Below are 13,256 nucleotides of genomic sequence, written 5' to 3'. Positions count from 1 at the left end.
ATTTCCAATAAAACTACCACTATTCACGATTTTAAAATAAACTCTTCTGCAAATTCTGGCACTCAACAATTACCAAGATGCAGCAAAAGTTATATCCAGCCAATAAGACCACCCCCAACTACCCTGAACAAATATTGCACTCCATGTACCTTTGTAAATATCAACATTGGCTTATATTTCTTTCCTTTCCCCTAACGCTTGTTTTTTTTTGTTTGTAAAGCACACATACGTCCCAGATTGAAAGGTAAATGGAGACTCAACAGATAACTCTGCACAAACTGCAGAATTAAGAAACCTGCCTTGTTTCAGTTAGTGATGTCACAAAGTTAGTAATAAGGAAGAAAATCAAACCTGTGTAACAAGACTGCACGATTAAGTTACAGCACAACTTGGTTACCTCACCAAGTTGTCCTTCTGTGTGTTTACCCCTCCCTCAACTCATGTCCATAATAGAGCCTTTAGCTGTCGTGCTGCTACTTCCTCTCCCTGCTTTCAAACACTTCTCAAAGTTTCTCTCTTCCTCCAATTACAGCAAAGTGTCCTTCTCCTTCCCTTTTCTCTTCTGTGGCATACCACAAAACATTAACTATAGCAAAGGTGCTAGATACAAGCAAGCTGATTCTGTGAAGCTTACCATAGAAGTGTCCGAATCCCATGCTGAAAGCGATAACCAGTGCAAGTAAAATGCATTTGTTCAGAGTGGTATTGAACCGATGTTGCTGTTGCTGCTGCTGTTGTTGTTCCCCATCCTCCACATCCTCAGCAGGCTTTTCCTCTGTTTCGGAAGACGACATTGTTTTTTTCCTAATACGTCGTCTTCGCAATGTGGGGCTGGATTTACCACTGGTTTCATCACTACTCGATTCATCTCTGCTTCCTTCAGTCGCAGATACTGAAACAGTTATGTTAAAGATCATATAGGCTGCTATACAATAGACATTTAGGCTTTCTGTGGTTATCACTAACTTATCACATGGGGCAGTGAATTCATTTATAAATCTCTAAAGGAAAAATAGTCCATCCCCAGCTAAACGTGTTGGTTCCTATCCCTGCTCAATGCTGACTATGAAATATTAACCAAGATGCTAGCAACTAGTTGGATGTGGCTGCTCTGGCCTTTATTCATAATGGACCAAACAGGGTCAATACAAAGCTGTTATTCAGAACACAATCTAGTATGGAGAATCTGAGGCTGTTCTCCTTGGAGAAGAAAGGATTAAGAGGAGATTTGATAGGTGTTCAAAATGGTGAGGGATCGAGGCAGAGTAGATGGGGAGGAACTGTTCCCTTTGGCAAAAACGTCAAATATCAGAGGGCACTGATTAAAGGTGATTGGCAAAAGAAGCAACAGTGACATGAGGAAAACTTTTTCAATGCAGTGAGCAGTTAGAATCTCGACTGCATTGTCTGAGAATTGGATAATTATTTGAAGAGAATAAATTTGCAGAATTGCAAAGGTTAAGGAAGGGGGGGGGGGGGGGGGGGGCTAGGTGAGTTGCTCTTGCAGAGACCTGGCAAGGTATTACAGGCCAAATGGCCTATTGCTGTGCTGTTACCATTTAATGAGTCTATGATTGTACCACACTCGACATGTGATCCACTTCTTCAAAACTGAAGAAATACATAACACATACATTAAAGTGTGAAATGCAAATAAATATATATATTTACACACTGCAACTCACTTCAAAATTGGACAAGGGAGAGACACGGGTTAGTATTGATCTTTTAAACAATGCAGTCAGGCTGGCCCAGATAAAGAACATCCTTCCCCCAGTGGATTACGCTGATCCTTCCCAAGTTTTTACAAAATATTGAAGGGTGTGGTGGGGGGAGGAAACATAAACCTGTTAGAAGTTTATAAAATTATTAGGGGTATAGATAGGGTGAAATGTTGGGAGGCTTTTTACCAGGGTGGATATGACAATTACAAGGGAGCACAAGTGCAAGGTGAGGGGGAAAAGGTTCAGTGGAGAAGTGCAGGGGTGGGTTACACAGAGGGTGGTGGTGGCCAGGAATGCACTGCCAAGTGAGGTGGCTGAGGCAGATACGTTAACGACCTTTAAAACTTATCTGAATAGGCACATGAACAGACGGGGTATAGAAAAATATAGGTGGTTGGTCTAGATAGGACATGTGATCGGTGCATGTGCTTGGAGGGCCGAAGGGCCTGTTCCTGTGCTGTATTGTTCTTTGTTCAGTTCAGTTTAAGAACTTGCATTCCTAACATCTTAGAAGTATCAAACTAACCCACATCACTTCACAAAGGCTGGGGTAACAGACATTGAACAGGTTATATTTTTTATAATCTTCATTGTCCAAAGTAGGCTTACATAGGAAGTGGTCAAAAGAATATTCAAAAATGTAGGATTTAAATGGAGCATTTGAAGGCAGACACAGATGCCACAAGGTGAATGGATTAAAAGATTGAATTCCAGAGTGTAGGGAAGAGATATGCACATCAATTATAATTGCAGAGGCAGGTAATTGGGAATTAGAACTGGCGGATGAGGCAAGTCCACAAATAGGTTTGTACAGAAACCAATTCATTGGGGTTTAGGAATTCATGAGATTGGTGAGGACTGAGCTGATGGATTAGATAATACATGGAAATGGAGTTCTGAATAAGTTGGACTTTGTTCAGGATGAATGCTTGGGTGCCCAATTGGAAAAGTCAGGCCTGGAGGTTACAAAGTCATGGATAAGAGTTCCAGAGGTGGGCAGCACAGTGGCGCAGTGGTTAGCATGGCTGCCTCACGGCGCCGAGGTCCCAGGTTCAATCCCGGCTCTGGGTCACTGTCCATGTGGAGTTTGCACATTCTCCCAGTGTGTGCATGGGTTTCGCCCCCACAACCCAAAGATGTGCAGGGTAGGTGGATTGGCCATGCTAAACCATATCCACACGGACAGTGACCCAGAGCCAGGATCGAACCTGGAATCCCGGCGCCGTGAGACTACAGTGCTACCACTGTATGTGTCCACGGGGCACTCTTGAGGCCTTCCATGCTCTGCGGGCACGGCAGGGGTTGGGCTGCTTTAATCGACCCCTTTTTTCACATTATGACTTAATGTTAAGTTTCTATTCTTCTTTGTTATTTTTGGGCTGTGCCCCTACCAGGTGTGGCCCCTTTTAATTTGACCCTCTGTTAATTTCTGTTATCCTATTTAATTGATTGGACCCTATAAAATAAAATAAATCAAGAACCCCAGGCAGGAAGTCCTGCCTGCTGAGAGCTGCTAACTAATCAGAGCCTGGCACTTTAATTGAACTGCAACATCACTAGAAGAGGTCCTGGCGGCTGCTTGTATGACACCTGTCCAGGGCCTACTATCATCGCTGAATCCCAGGCTACAGGTAAGGTGGGAAGGCAGCATAGGAAAGGGATGGTCCTCTCAAGGGGCCCTCCCTTCCTGATTCTGGGTCCCTCAATCAGGCACTGAGTACCAGAAACAAGGGACCCATCCCAGCAACCCACAGGCAACCCCAACAAGTATTACGCTTCGGGCTTCCCATATGAAAGTCCTCTGCCACCACTGGATGAATATCAGCAGTGGTGGGATAATGCCTTTATGTGGGGATTAATTACCCGCTTACGGTCATAAATTGGCAATGGGGTGGGAAGGCCTTCCACACTTCATAAACGCACCATGGTTGAGGGCATTAAATTTTGCCCATGGTCAGTGACTGGGGACAATGTGCAGCGTGCCCAACATAAGAAATTGATTACACTTTTCAGAAAGAAGTACCCTTCGGAAATGGGAGTTTAAAAAACTGTTGCTGTACCAGTGCTCCTGCAGCCTACAACTAAATTGTTCTATTTAGGCATACTTGTTGAGCAGTTGCAATATCTTGTACTAATATTTCCCATCTTGATTAGCATGAAGTTACTAATTCACAAATATACTGACCGACAGAAAGGTTTGTGACAAATCTGAACAAGTTGTTTAAAAACTCTAATTCCTTGCAAAACATGCTTCTTTTTCCATTATTCACAGTACAGCTAAAACATCAACTGATCAGTTTAGATAGTGATGTTTAAATAAAATGTAAAACTTTTGCAGGTTAGAATATAAAGTTAACTGCATTGGGCTCAGTTAAGAAAAGCATAAACAACAGTCCTATGAGTCACTATTCATCACCCTACAAAAATAAAGCCTACTGGTTCAGTTTAGTCACAGCACTTGGGGAAAATCAGATTGCCAGACAGATGCTCTTTCAACGAATCAACTCTTTTACATGTTCTAGAATCATCCACAGCTGCTCCTGCATTTCACCCATTTTTATTTTCCAAACCACACTTTCCTGAGCTGCCGAAAGTCTGAGCTAACCAAATGTTATTTGGGAAGAGTGCAGCATTCAGTTTACTGTAAAAACTTTTTAAAAATAAATTTAGAGTACCCAATAATTTTTTTCCAATTAAAGGGGCAATTTATGTCTGGCCAATCCACCTACCCTGCACATCTTTTTGGGTTGTGGGGGTGGGACCCACGCAGACACGGAGTAATTTAGAAACTCAAGAGATCACAATACAAATATAGACGCCCAACTTTAGTACAACATTGAAAAAAAGATACTTGAGTCTGCAACCCTCAGACCTTTGAATATATGCTGGAAACACTACCAGAGGCGAGAAGGCACTGCATGACTTGGTGGGAGCAGAAGCGTCAATGATATAACTAAAGGAACTAATGAGGAAGTTAACAGAGGCAAGAGTATTTTGGGAGGTGGAGACCCAGAGAAACAGAAAGGGAAGCAAAAATCTGCATTGAGCTCTATGCATGAAGCATGGCAAGAATGCAGCTAGAAAATACAATTAATTATAAATACAAATATTTGCTTTTGAGATTTAGTTAACATTTGACTGTTATAAGTGCATTTCCATGTATTTGTTACTCTGACAGCAATTTTAATAAATCATAAAGGTTGTAAATTTAAGGCAGCACGGTGGCGCAGTGGTTAGTACTACTGTCTCACGGCGCCGAGGTCCCAGGTTCAATCCTGGCTCCGGGTCATTGTCCATGTGGAGTTCGCACATTCTCTCCGTGTTTGTGTGGGTTTCCCCCCCACAACCTAAAGATATGCAGGGTAGGTGGATTGGCCACGCTAAATTGTCCCTCAATTGGGAAAAATGAATTGGGTACTCTAAATTTATTTCTTTTTTTTTTAAATGAAGGTTGTAAATTCAAAAACCTAGCAGTGTAGAATGTAAACTAAAGCAATTATGATATTAAGTCAGCATCAAAGATAGTCTGATGTAATTGAACAGAAAAACTATTCACTTGCACAGAGTATCTTCTATTGGGATAATAAAATGATTATTTTCTTAACCTCAACATCTACGCCTGATAATCCAACTACTGAACAAAAATAACCAGTTGATACGAAACACCAACGGGTGAGGTTCACATTTAGTTAAACATCTATCATGCAGCTGTAAACAACTGCAGTCAGAAATTGTTGGCTTGTACTCAGCTATACTCTAAATGATCTGTCCTTACCCGTTTCCGGTGGGGCAAAGGTATACTGGCTACTGGAAGACGAACCTAGATTCAATTCATCATCATTTATCTGCTCTTCTGCTGCAACTTCAGGTTCCTCCTGGACAGTTTGAAGATCTTCCACGGGTGGTGGCTCAAGGGTAACAATATCCGAATCATCACTAGTTGCGCCAACGAAAGTATTGTCATCAACCAATTTTTCTTTTGGTGCCTAGAACAAGTAAACAGGAATCTTTTAAGTTTTCTTTTTTTTTATTCCTGTAAATCCACGAAGTAAATCCACAAACTATCTTACACCCATGCCCTTTGATACTACACCTCTGTAAGCATGATTTTAATCATTTTTTTAATGGTTTGAATTGCTTTTGATTTCCAAGAAGGGTTTTTTATGTATTCCAAGATTGTCGAGTGCAGGATAAAACAACAAGGGAAAAGATAGAGTAAATCAAAAACTATTGATTAGATAAAAGTTATAAAAGCCTATAAAATGTTGAAAAAGCATACATGTAATGAGTTCCATTGCCTTGGGAAAGGCTGAATTTGAGTAGGGATGATGCAATGCCTTAATTTCAATAAAGGATTCAGGAAAGAGATGTAATACTTAGAACAGTGTGCTTAGGGCTGAAGTGGAACGCGAGAGAGAGAAAGAGAAACAAATATTAAGCAAGCCATATTCCACTCAAACTTCCTCGGTGATTGAGGGTGGAGACAATTAGCATACAGTGCTGTAACATGCCACATGCATTGCTATTCTTCAGGTACTCTGCATTCCTGAGCCTCACTGTGTTGACCTCACAAGATGATGAAAAGTCAGTGTTATGTTTTTTGTTCTCTTCTACCCTTCCATATGCCAGATATTTTTTCAAGTACAGGGTACTTGTATCCTAGATCATTTCATAGTTATGCAGGCAGTATAACTTCCATGAAAATCACAGCTATGTAGTTAAAAGTTATATGCAATACAGAAGTGATAAATCCAAATTAGTAATCTAAATAATCGCTTTAATCGGAATTCTTCAAAATTCCAAAACTGGATATGTGGGAGCGACGCTCCCTCTCCATTGCAGGTAAGAAACTGGTCGTCAGTGAGGCACTCTAGGTGTTACTGTACATTGTGCAGGTCTGGCTCATTCTCACTCCTTTGCTGTGGCAATCACCAGAGCCATTTTTGACTTCATTCATGGTTCAAAATGTACTGCATTCAAAGGGATGCAATGTACAAACCTCTAGATGGCACAGTGGTTAGCATTGTTGCTTCACAGCACCAGTTTTGATTCCTGGCTTGGGTCACTGTCTGTGCATTCTCCCCTTGTCTGTGTGGGTTTCCTCCCACAAGTCCCGAAAGATGTACTTGTTAGGTTAACTGGACATTCTGAATTCTCTCTCTCTGTGTACCCGAACAGGCGCCGGAATGTGGCGACCAGGGGATTTTCACACTAACTTCATTGCAGCGTTTATGCAAGCCTACTTGTGACAATAATAAAGATTATTATAAAGGGGGTAAAACTATGCTCACATCACCCTAATCCTGATGGCTACCTGTGTGTGTGGCTGCATGAAGCTGTGTGCAGATCCTTTGTATGCAAACACCTAGTGTCACTACATGCCGAGGTTCTACCTGCCCCCACTGTTGAAAAAGATGGGTCTAGCCATGATGCCTGCTGAATGCTCCAAGCAGTTCAACTGAGCCATACAGCTTCTCCCTTGTGGATACATTTGAAATGAAATGAAATGAAAATCGCTTATTGTCACGAGTAGGCTTCAGCGAAGTTACTGTGAAAAGCCCCTAGTCGCCACATTCCGGCGCCTGTCCGGGGAGGCTGGTACGGGAATCGAACCGTGCTGCTGGCCTGCTTGGTCTGCTTTAAAAGCCAGCGATTTAGCCTGGTGAGCTAAATTGTCACATTTATGCAGAGAAACACCTTTGACCATAAAGTCCCCACGTAAAGTCGTAGAGACCCTACAGGAAAAGATGGTGGATCCTGTCGGATGGTTCTTGGAGCAGCCTGCCATAGGTCATTTGGCAAAGCCTCATCACCAGAACTTTCAAACAAGCACCAAGACATTATGTGGCAGGTGGTGAGAAAGGCCTTTCCCATCAGATCCTTCCTATGCCCGGAGTCTAACCCCATCTGCACATTATGGTTGAGGTGACTGCGGTGAGGAAGGAGATCCTTTGTCCACCTACTTGTGGTATATGCCTTTGACAAGTAGGCCTGGATAGAGATTAGGTGTTTTTAATCAAGGTTCAGCCTGAGAAGCTCTGTGTCATAGGACTCTGTGCTCAAGGCGCACACCGAGACAAACATCAGCTGTTGCTGGATCATCAACTCGGTGAAAGATGCTCTTTGGTCTGCCCAACGAGTTGTCTCTGACCAGTTGTTGCCAACTGGCACAATCCAAAACTAAGCACTATGTGCTGAGGGATGCACTAAAGCATGGGGCAGCAGCCGCAAAGGCGCAATGGGGGAAGGTTGCTGTCTTAGACCTTTCAGCCATGGTGAACTGAGGGGAATAGAATTGTACAGTACCCCTTCAGGCTGTATGATTCACAATGAATATATAGTGAATATTACACACATCACAATTGTATTGAAGCACTTCAGAGTGCAACTTGATCTAGGTAGACAACTTAAATACCTTTTGATTTGATTTATTATTGTCACATGTATTAGTATACAGTGAAAAGTATTGTTTCTTGCATGCGGTACAAACAATGCATATCGAACATAGGGAAGGAGAGACTGCAGAATATAATGTTACAGTTATAGCAAGGTGTAGCGAAAAGATCAACTTAATACGACACTGTTAGAGAGTTTAGAAGAGTTAGAATGAAGTTTTAGAAGCATAGAACGAGAGTAAAAGATAGAATTAGAGGGTATGCTGGGCACAGCTCGCAAGAGGTCGCCTCGCTCCGGTTCAGTCTTTCTATTCTTTAATTTCCTTTCTTTCCTTTGCACCATTTGTAACGACAATTTTGAAATGACTTTTCTTTTACTTTACTGAAGCACCTCAGAGTGCAACATGATATATGTAGAGAGCCTGAATATTATTGCACTTATGATGGCCATTTTGAAAAGTTTGTAATGTTCCTTCAGATATTTAACGAATAAAGCATATTTTTCCAGAAAAAAAGAATTCTACTATCTTTATTCAATCATTTTACAAAGTAATGGCAAATTATCTTGCAGATTGTTGAGGGGTTTCAGTTTTGTTCTTTAAATAAATTGCACTCTACGCAAAAACTACAATGTGTTATCACCTGACCAATTGAATATTGTGTCTGTGTGTTCATAACAGAAGATTGTTCCAGTGCAATCTCACCTCGGAGAGGGGTTCCTTTTCTGCTAATGTAACGGAGGAGTTGAGAGTTTCTACCGGCAGTTGTGTGTGCCCAGTTTCTTCTGCTGAAAAACAAATTAGGGGGAAAATAACATATTTCAGGCTTTTATTACATTTAAAACGTAGAACTAATTGTAAAAAGTTTAACTAAGTAGTAAAAAATCCCAGGAGACAAATATCTGTTCCTTTTTGACACCAGACCAGCTGCCAGAGTTGACCACAGTTCTCAAAAAATTTTCTGCAAGGTTTGATCGCAGAAACCAAAGAATGCAATGCAACATTTCCAGTTAATAAAAGTTATCAATATTCAATCTATACAGGTCAGATTTATAAATATATTGCAGGTTAAAATTATTTTAATAAATTGTCAAATATAAACAATAGAAGTTAATTATAATCCCTTTATAATGCCACATCATAGAAAATGTATTAGGAATTTATTTGAATCACAAAGGACAATTTGACTAATTGAAAATCAAATAAATTTAAACTCGAATTGTGAGGATTTTGCTCGATAGGAATGCTACTAATGAGGGCAGCACGGTGGCGTAGTGGTTAGCACTGCTGCATCATGGCACCGAGGTCCCAAGTTCTATCCCAGCTCTGGGTCACTGCTTGTGTACAGTTTGCACATTCTCCCCTTGTTTCTGTGGGTTTCACCCCCACAACCCAAAGATGTGCAGGGTAGGTGGATTGGCCATGCTAAATTGCCCCATAATTGAATAAAAATGAACTGGGTACTCTAAATTTATTAAAAGAAAAAAAAGGAATGCTGCTAACTAACTAAACTATGTTAATAACAGACTTTCCCAGTGTGAAAACTCAATGTTCTGCCTTATTGTAATTTAATATATATTGACTCATTCAAAACCACAGCAATGAACACTTTTCCACATCATGAAGAAGGAACATACTTCAGCTTGGTATGGTCAACATTTGGGCTCAGCATAGTGGAGCACCCTGCTTGCTAGAATAAACAAGCATTTGAAATTAAAAAGTTCTCACAACAATGCAGAACAATCACTGGGAGCATAGCACATTCTCCCTCTTTCAAATGCAACATATCATGCGTGTCATTAAGAATGGCAAAACTAATAACCAATGGTAATGCATAGATTAAAAAAAAAAAAATTTAGAGTACCCAATTAATTTTTTCCAATTAAGGGGCAATTTAATGTGGCCAATTCACCTACCCTGCACATCTTTGGGTTGTGGGGGCGAAACCCATGCAAACACTGGGAGAATGTGCAAACTCCACACGACAGGGATCCAGAGCCGGCTCGAACATGGGACCTCGACGCCATGAGGCAGCAGCACTAACCACTGTGCCACCGTGCTACCCGGTAATGCATTGTTTAACAGGACAAATCAGTCTGTTTGATTGGCATCCCATTCACCATCTTCAGCATTCACTCCCTCCGCACTTTACAAACACATAGTGGCAGCAGTGTGTCCCATCTACAAGACACACTGCAACAACTCACCAAGGTTTCTTTAAAATCACCTTCCAAAACGACAATCTCTACTGCCTAGAAGGACAAGAGCAGCAGATGCAGTGGAACACCATCACCTATGAGGAAAAACCTTTTCACACAAAGGGTGGTGGGAGTCTGGAACTCAAGTGTCTGAAAGGGTGGTGGAGGCAGAGACCCTGATAACATTTAACAAGTATTTAGATGTGCATTTGTGATGCCAAGGGACACTATGGGCCAAGTGCTGGAAAATGAGATTAGAATAATTAGGTGGCTTTTTGACTGTAGCAGATATGATGGGCTGAAGGGCCTTTTCTGTGCTGTCAACTTCTGTGGCTCTGCTGGGTCAAAACCCTGGAATATCCTTCCTAACAGCACTGTGAGTGTACCTGCACTTCATGGACTGCAATAATTCAAGGTGGCTCACCATCACCTTCTCAAAGACAATTAAAAATGGACAATAAAGGCTGGTCAAGCAAGCCATGAAAGAATTCTTTAAATGGTCAAAAGAAAAGGAGAAAAAGAGAAAGAACTTGTATTTATACAGCCTCTTTCAGGGCCTCAACGCACACCAAGGTCTTTCAAATTCAAAGAAGCACTTTGATTGATTTGTAGGGAAATACAAATAGCATGAACTGAGATAAATGATTAAATATTTTGTTTTCAGCAATGTTAGCTGACATGCAAATATTGGCCAGATCACCAAGAGAACTGCCCGCTCTTTGTAGAATAGCGTCACTGGATCTTCATGTCAAACTGACTGCTTAAACAGAGCCTTAGTTCAATGTATCATCTTTACGTTTAGGTTATAATGAAGGGGATCATCTATCCAAATCCTGCCCGACAACAAGCCTGACTATATCAAGGGAGGTCAGGGGTGAAGCCCTGGAGTGAGGGACCACAAGGCCAGGGAGCCACCAGTTGCCCACATTCCTGCCACCCTTTCCATAAGGCCCACATGTGAATGCCAGCCACCTGGGAAAGCTGCTGGAGAGTATCCAGTGCTCATGGAACTGTATCCCAGCAGCAGGGGAAGGGGCAAAATTGTAAACAATCTGGTGACTCCTTACTTATTTATATGTTTTCCTTTGTAGTAGAAAATTAAAAAGAATAGGTCTTTTTTTTGTGTGTGTGAAGGAAGAAAAATTGTTTTGTCAAAAAGTAGTAATAATTCAGATTGATGAAGGACAGGAGGGTGGAAGGGGAGAGAGGGGAAAAGAAAGAAAAAACAATAAGCCGCTAAAGGATGCGAAGAGCAGCGTCAAAGAAAGGAGGAAACGCGGGTTCGCCGCTGAATGAGAGGACGAGCAAAAGTGCTGACAAGATGGCGGATGCCGAACCGCAAGGCGGGGCCTCACTACTTACAGTGGAGAAGATGACTAAGGTGATGGAGCTGGAAAAGCAGTTCGCGAGGCACATCGCGGCCTTGAGGAAGGAGACGGTGGTCGCAATGAAGTAATTGGTGGAGGAGGCAATCGCCCCAGTGAGAGTGGTGGTGGCAAAGACATCAGCCGAGGTGAGAGAGCAGGGCGAGAAGATGAATGAAGTGGAGGAGGCCGTGTCATGGCACAGCGACTAGGTCACCTCGATGGGGACGAGCTGCGGAGGGTGGTGGAGGTCAACAGAGGACTCCGAGCAAAGCTCGAAGATTTGGAGAACCACTCAAGGCGGCACAATTTGAGAATAGTGGGCTTGCCCGAAGGGACAGGGGGCCCAAGGCCAACACAATACTTTTCTAAGAAGTTGGCGGAGCTGATGGGAGAGGGTGAGAATCCCTCCCGGTACGAACTAGACCGAGCTCATCAGTCATTAAGGCCGAAGCCCAAAGTGAACAAGCCACCAAGAGCAGTAATTATCTACGTCCCTAAATTCTGCATGATGGAGAAGGTATTAAGCTGGGCAAAGCAGAAGCGTGAGGTGCTGTGGGATTGTACTGCGGTTTGGATCTACCAGGACTTGACAGCGGAGTTGGCAAAAAGACGAGCGGCGGTTTGGGCGAGTGAAGGCGGCATTGTACAAGAAGGGGGTGCAATTTGGTATGGTGTATCCAGTGAAGCTGAGGGTAACGTAGAACGCCAAAGACTTTTATTTTGAGACAGCGGAGGCAACTGAGGCATTCGTGAGGGCAGAAGGCTTGGGACAGACGTGAGGAGCGGAACTGGAAGAGAGACTGTGGACTGTGTTTGAGCTGCTGGAAAATGTATATATGATACAACTTTCCTTTTACTGATGTGTATTGTACTTTACTTCTCTTTGCATTGTTACAGAGTTCAAGTTAATGGTGGGTTGATTGGCGTTCTGTGTTGCGGCGGTTAAATCTTATGTTAGTGAATTGTATGGGTTGGATAGTTGTTTTTGTTCTTTCTCTGGGACTGGGTGGATGGGAAGGATATTTCATAGAATTTACAGTGCAGAAGGAGGCCATTCGGCCCATCGGGTCTGCACCGGCTCTTGGAAACAGCACCCTACCCAACCCCCACACCTCCACCCTATCCCCATAACCCAGTACGCCACCCAACACTAAGGGCAATTTTGGACACTTAAGGGCAATTTAGCATAGCCAATCCACCTAACCTGCACATCTTTGGACTGTGGGAGGAAACCGGAGCAACCGGAGGAAACCCACGCACACACGGGGAGAACGTGCAGACTCCACACAGACAGTGACCCAAGCCGGGAATCGAACCTGAGACCCTGGAGCTGTGAAGCAATTGTGATAACAACAATGCTGGGCTAATGGTGGAAATGGGAGGGGTGGACCCTTGGAGGTCCCTGCACCCAAGGGAACGGGAGCATTCGTTTTTCTTAGCAGTCCATAAGGTATACTCGTGGATCGACTTTTTTGTGGTGGGAAAGGCTTTGCTGGCTGGAGTGTCAATGGGTTGGAATACTCGGCAATTGCAGTGTCAGAGAGGGCGGGGTGGAAACTGGATGTGGGGCTTC

At 42.8% G+C, this 13,256-nt stretch overlaps 1 protein-coding gene across 11 annotated transcripts in view; it reads right to left on the bottom strand.

The window, feature by feature from the left end:
* The window catches only part of ccpg1 (cell cycle progression 1), a 73,035-nt gene that overhangs the window by 23,998 nt on the left and 35,781 nt on the right, over nt 1–13,256 (bottom strand). For 9 of the 11 annotated variants that reach the window (XM_038813674.1, XM_038813681.1, XM_038813671.1 and 6 more), the window contains exons 4-6: nt 8,824–8,906; nt 5,500–5,710; nt 635–892 (exon numbers count right to left, since the gene is read on the bottom strand). In XM_038813674.1, the coding sequence (XP_038669602.1) occupies nt 635–892; nt 5,500–5,710; nt 8,824–8,906 (552 nt within the window). The remainder of the gene's footprint in view (nt 1–634; nt 893–5,499; nt 5,711–8,823; nt 8,907–13,256) is intronic. The other 2 variants (XM_038813676.1, XM_038813672.1) reach the window with 1 other exon arrangement.

Source organism: Scyliorhinus canicula, chromosome 12 (genome assembly GCF_902713615.1).
Source record: "Scyliorhinus canicula chromosome 12, sScyCan1.1, whole genome shotgun sequence".
In the NCBI taxonomy this organism is placed as follows: domain Eukaryota; kingdom Metazoa; phylum Chordata; class Chondrichthyes; order Carcharhiniformes; family Scyliorhinidae; genus Scyliorhinus; species Scyliorhinus canicula.
Note: the sequence above shows the minus strand (reverse complement) of the source record. Positions and strands in the feature narration are given on the sequence as shown.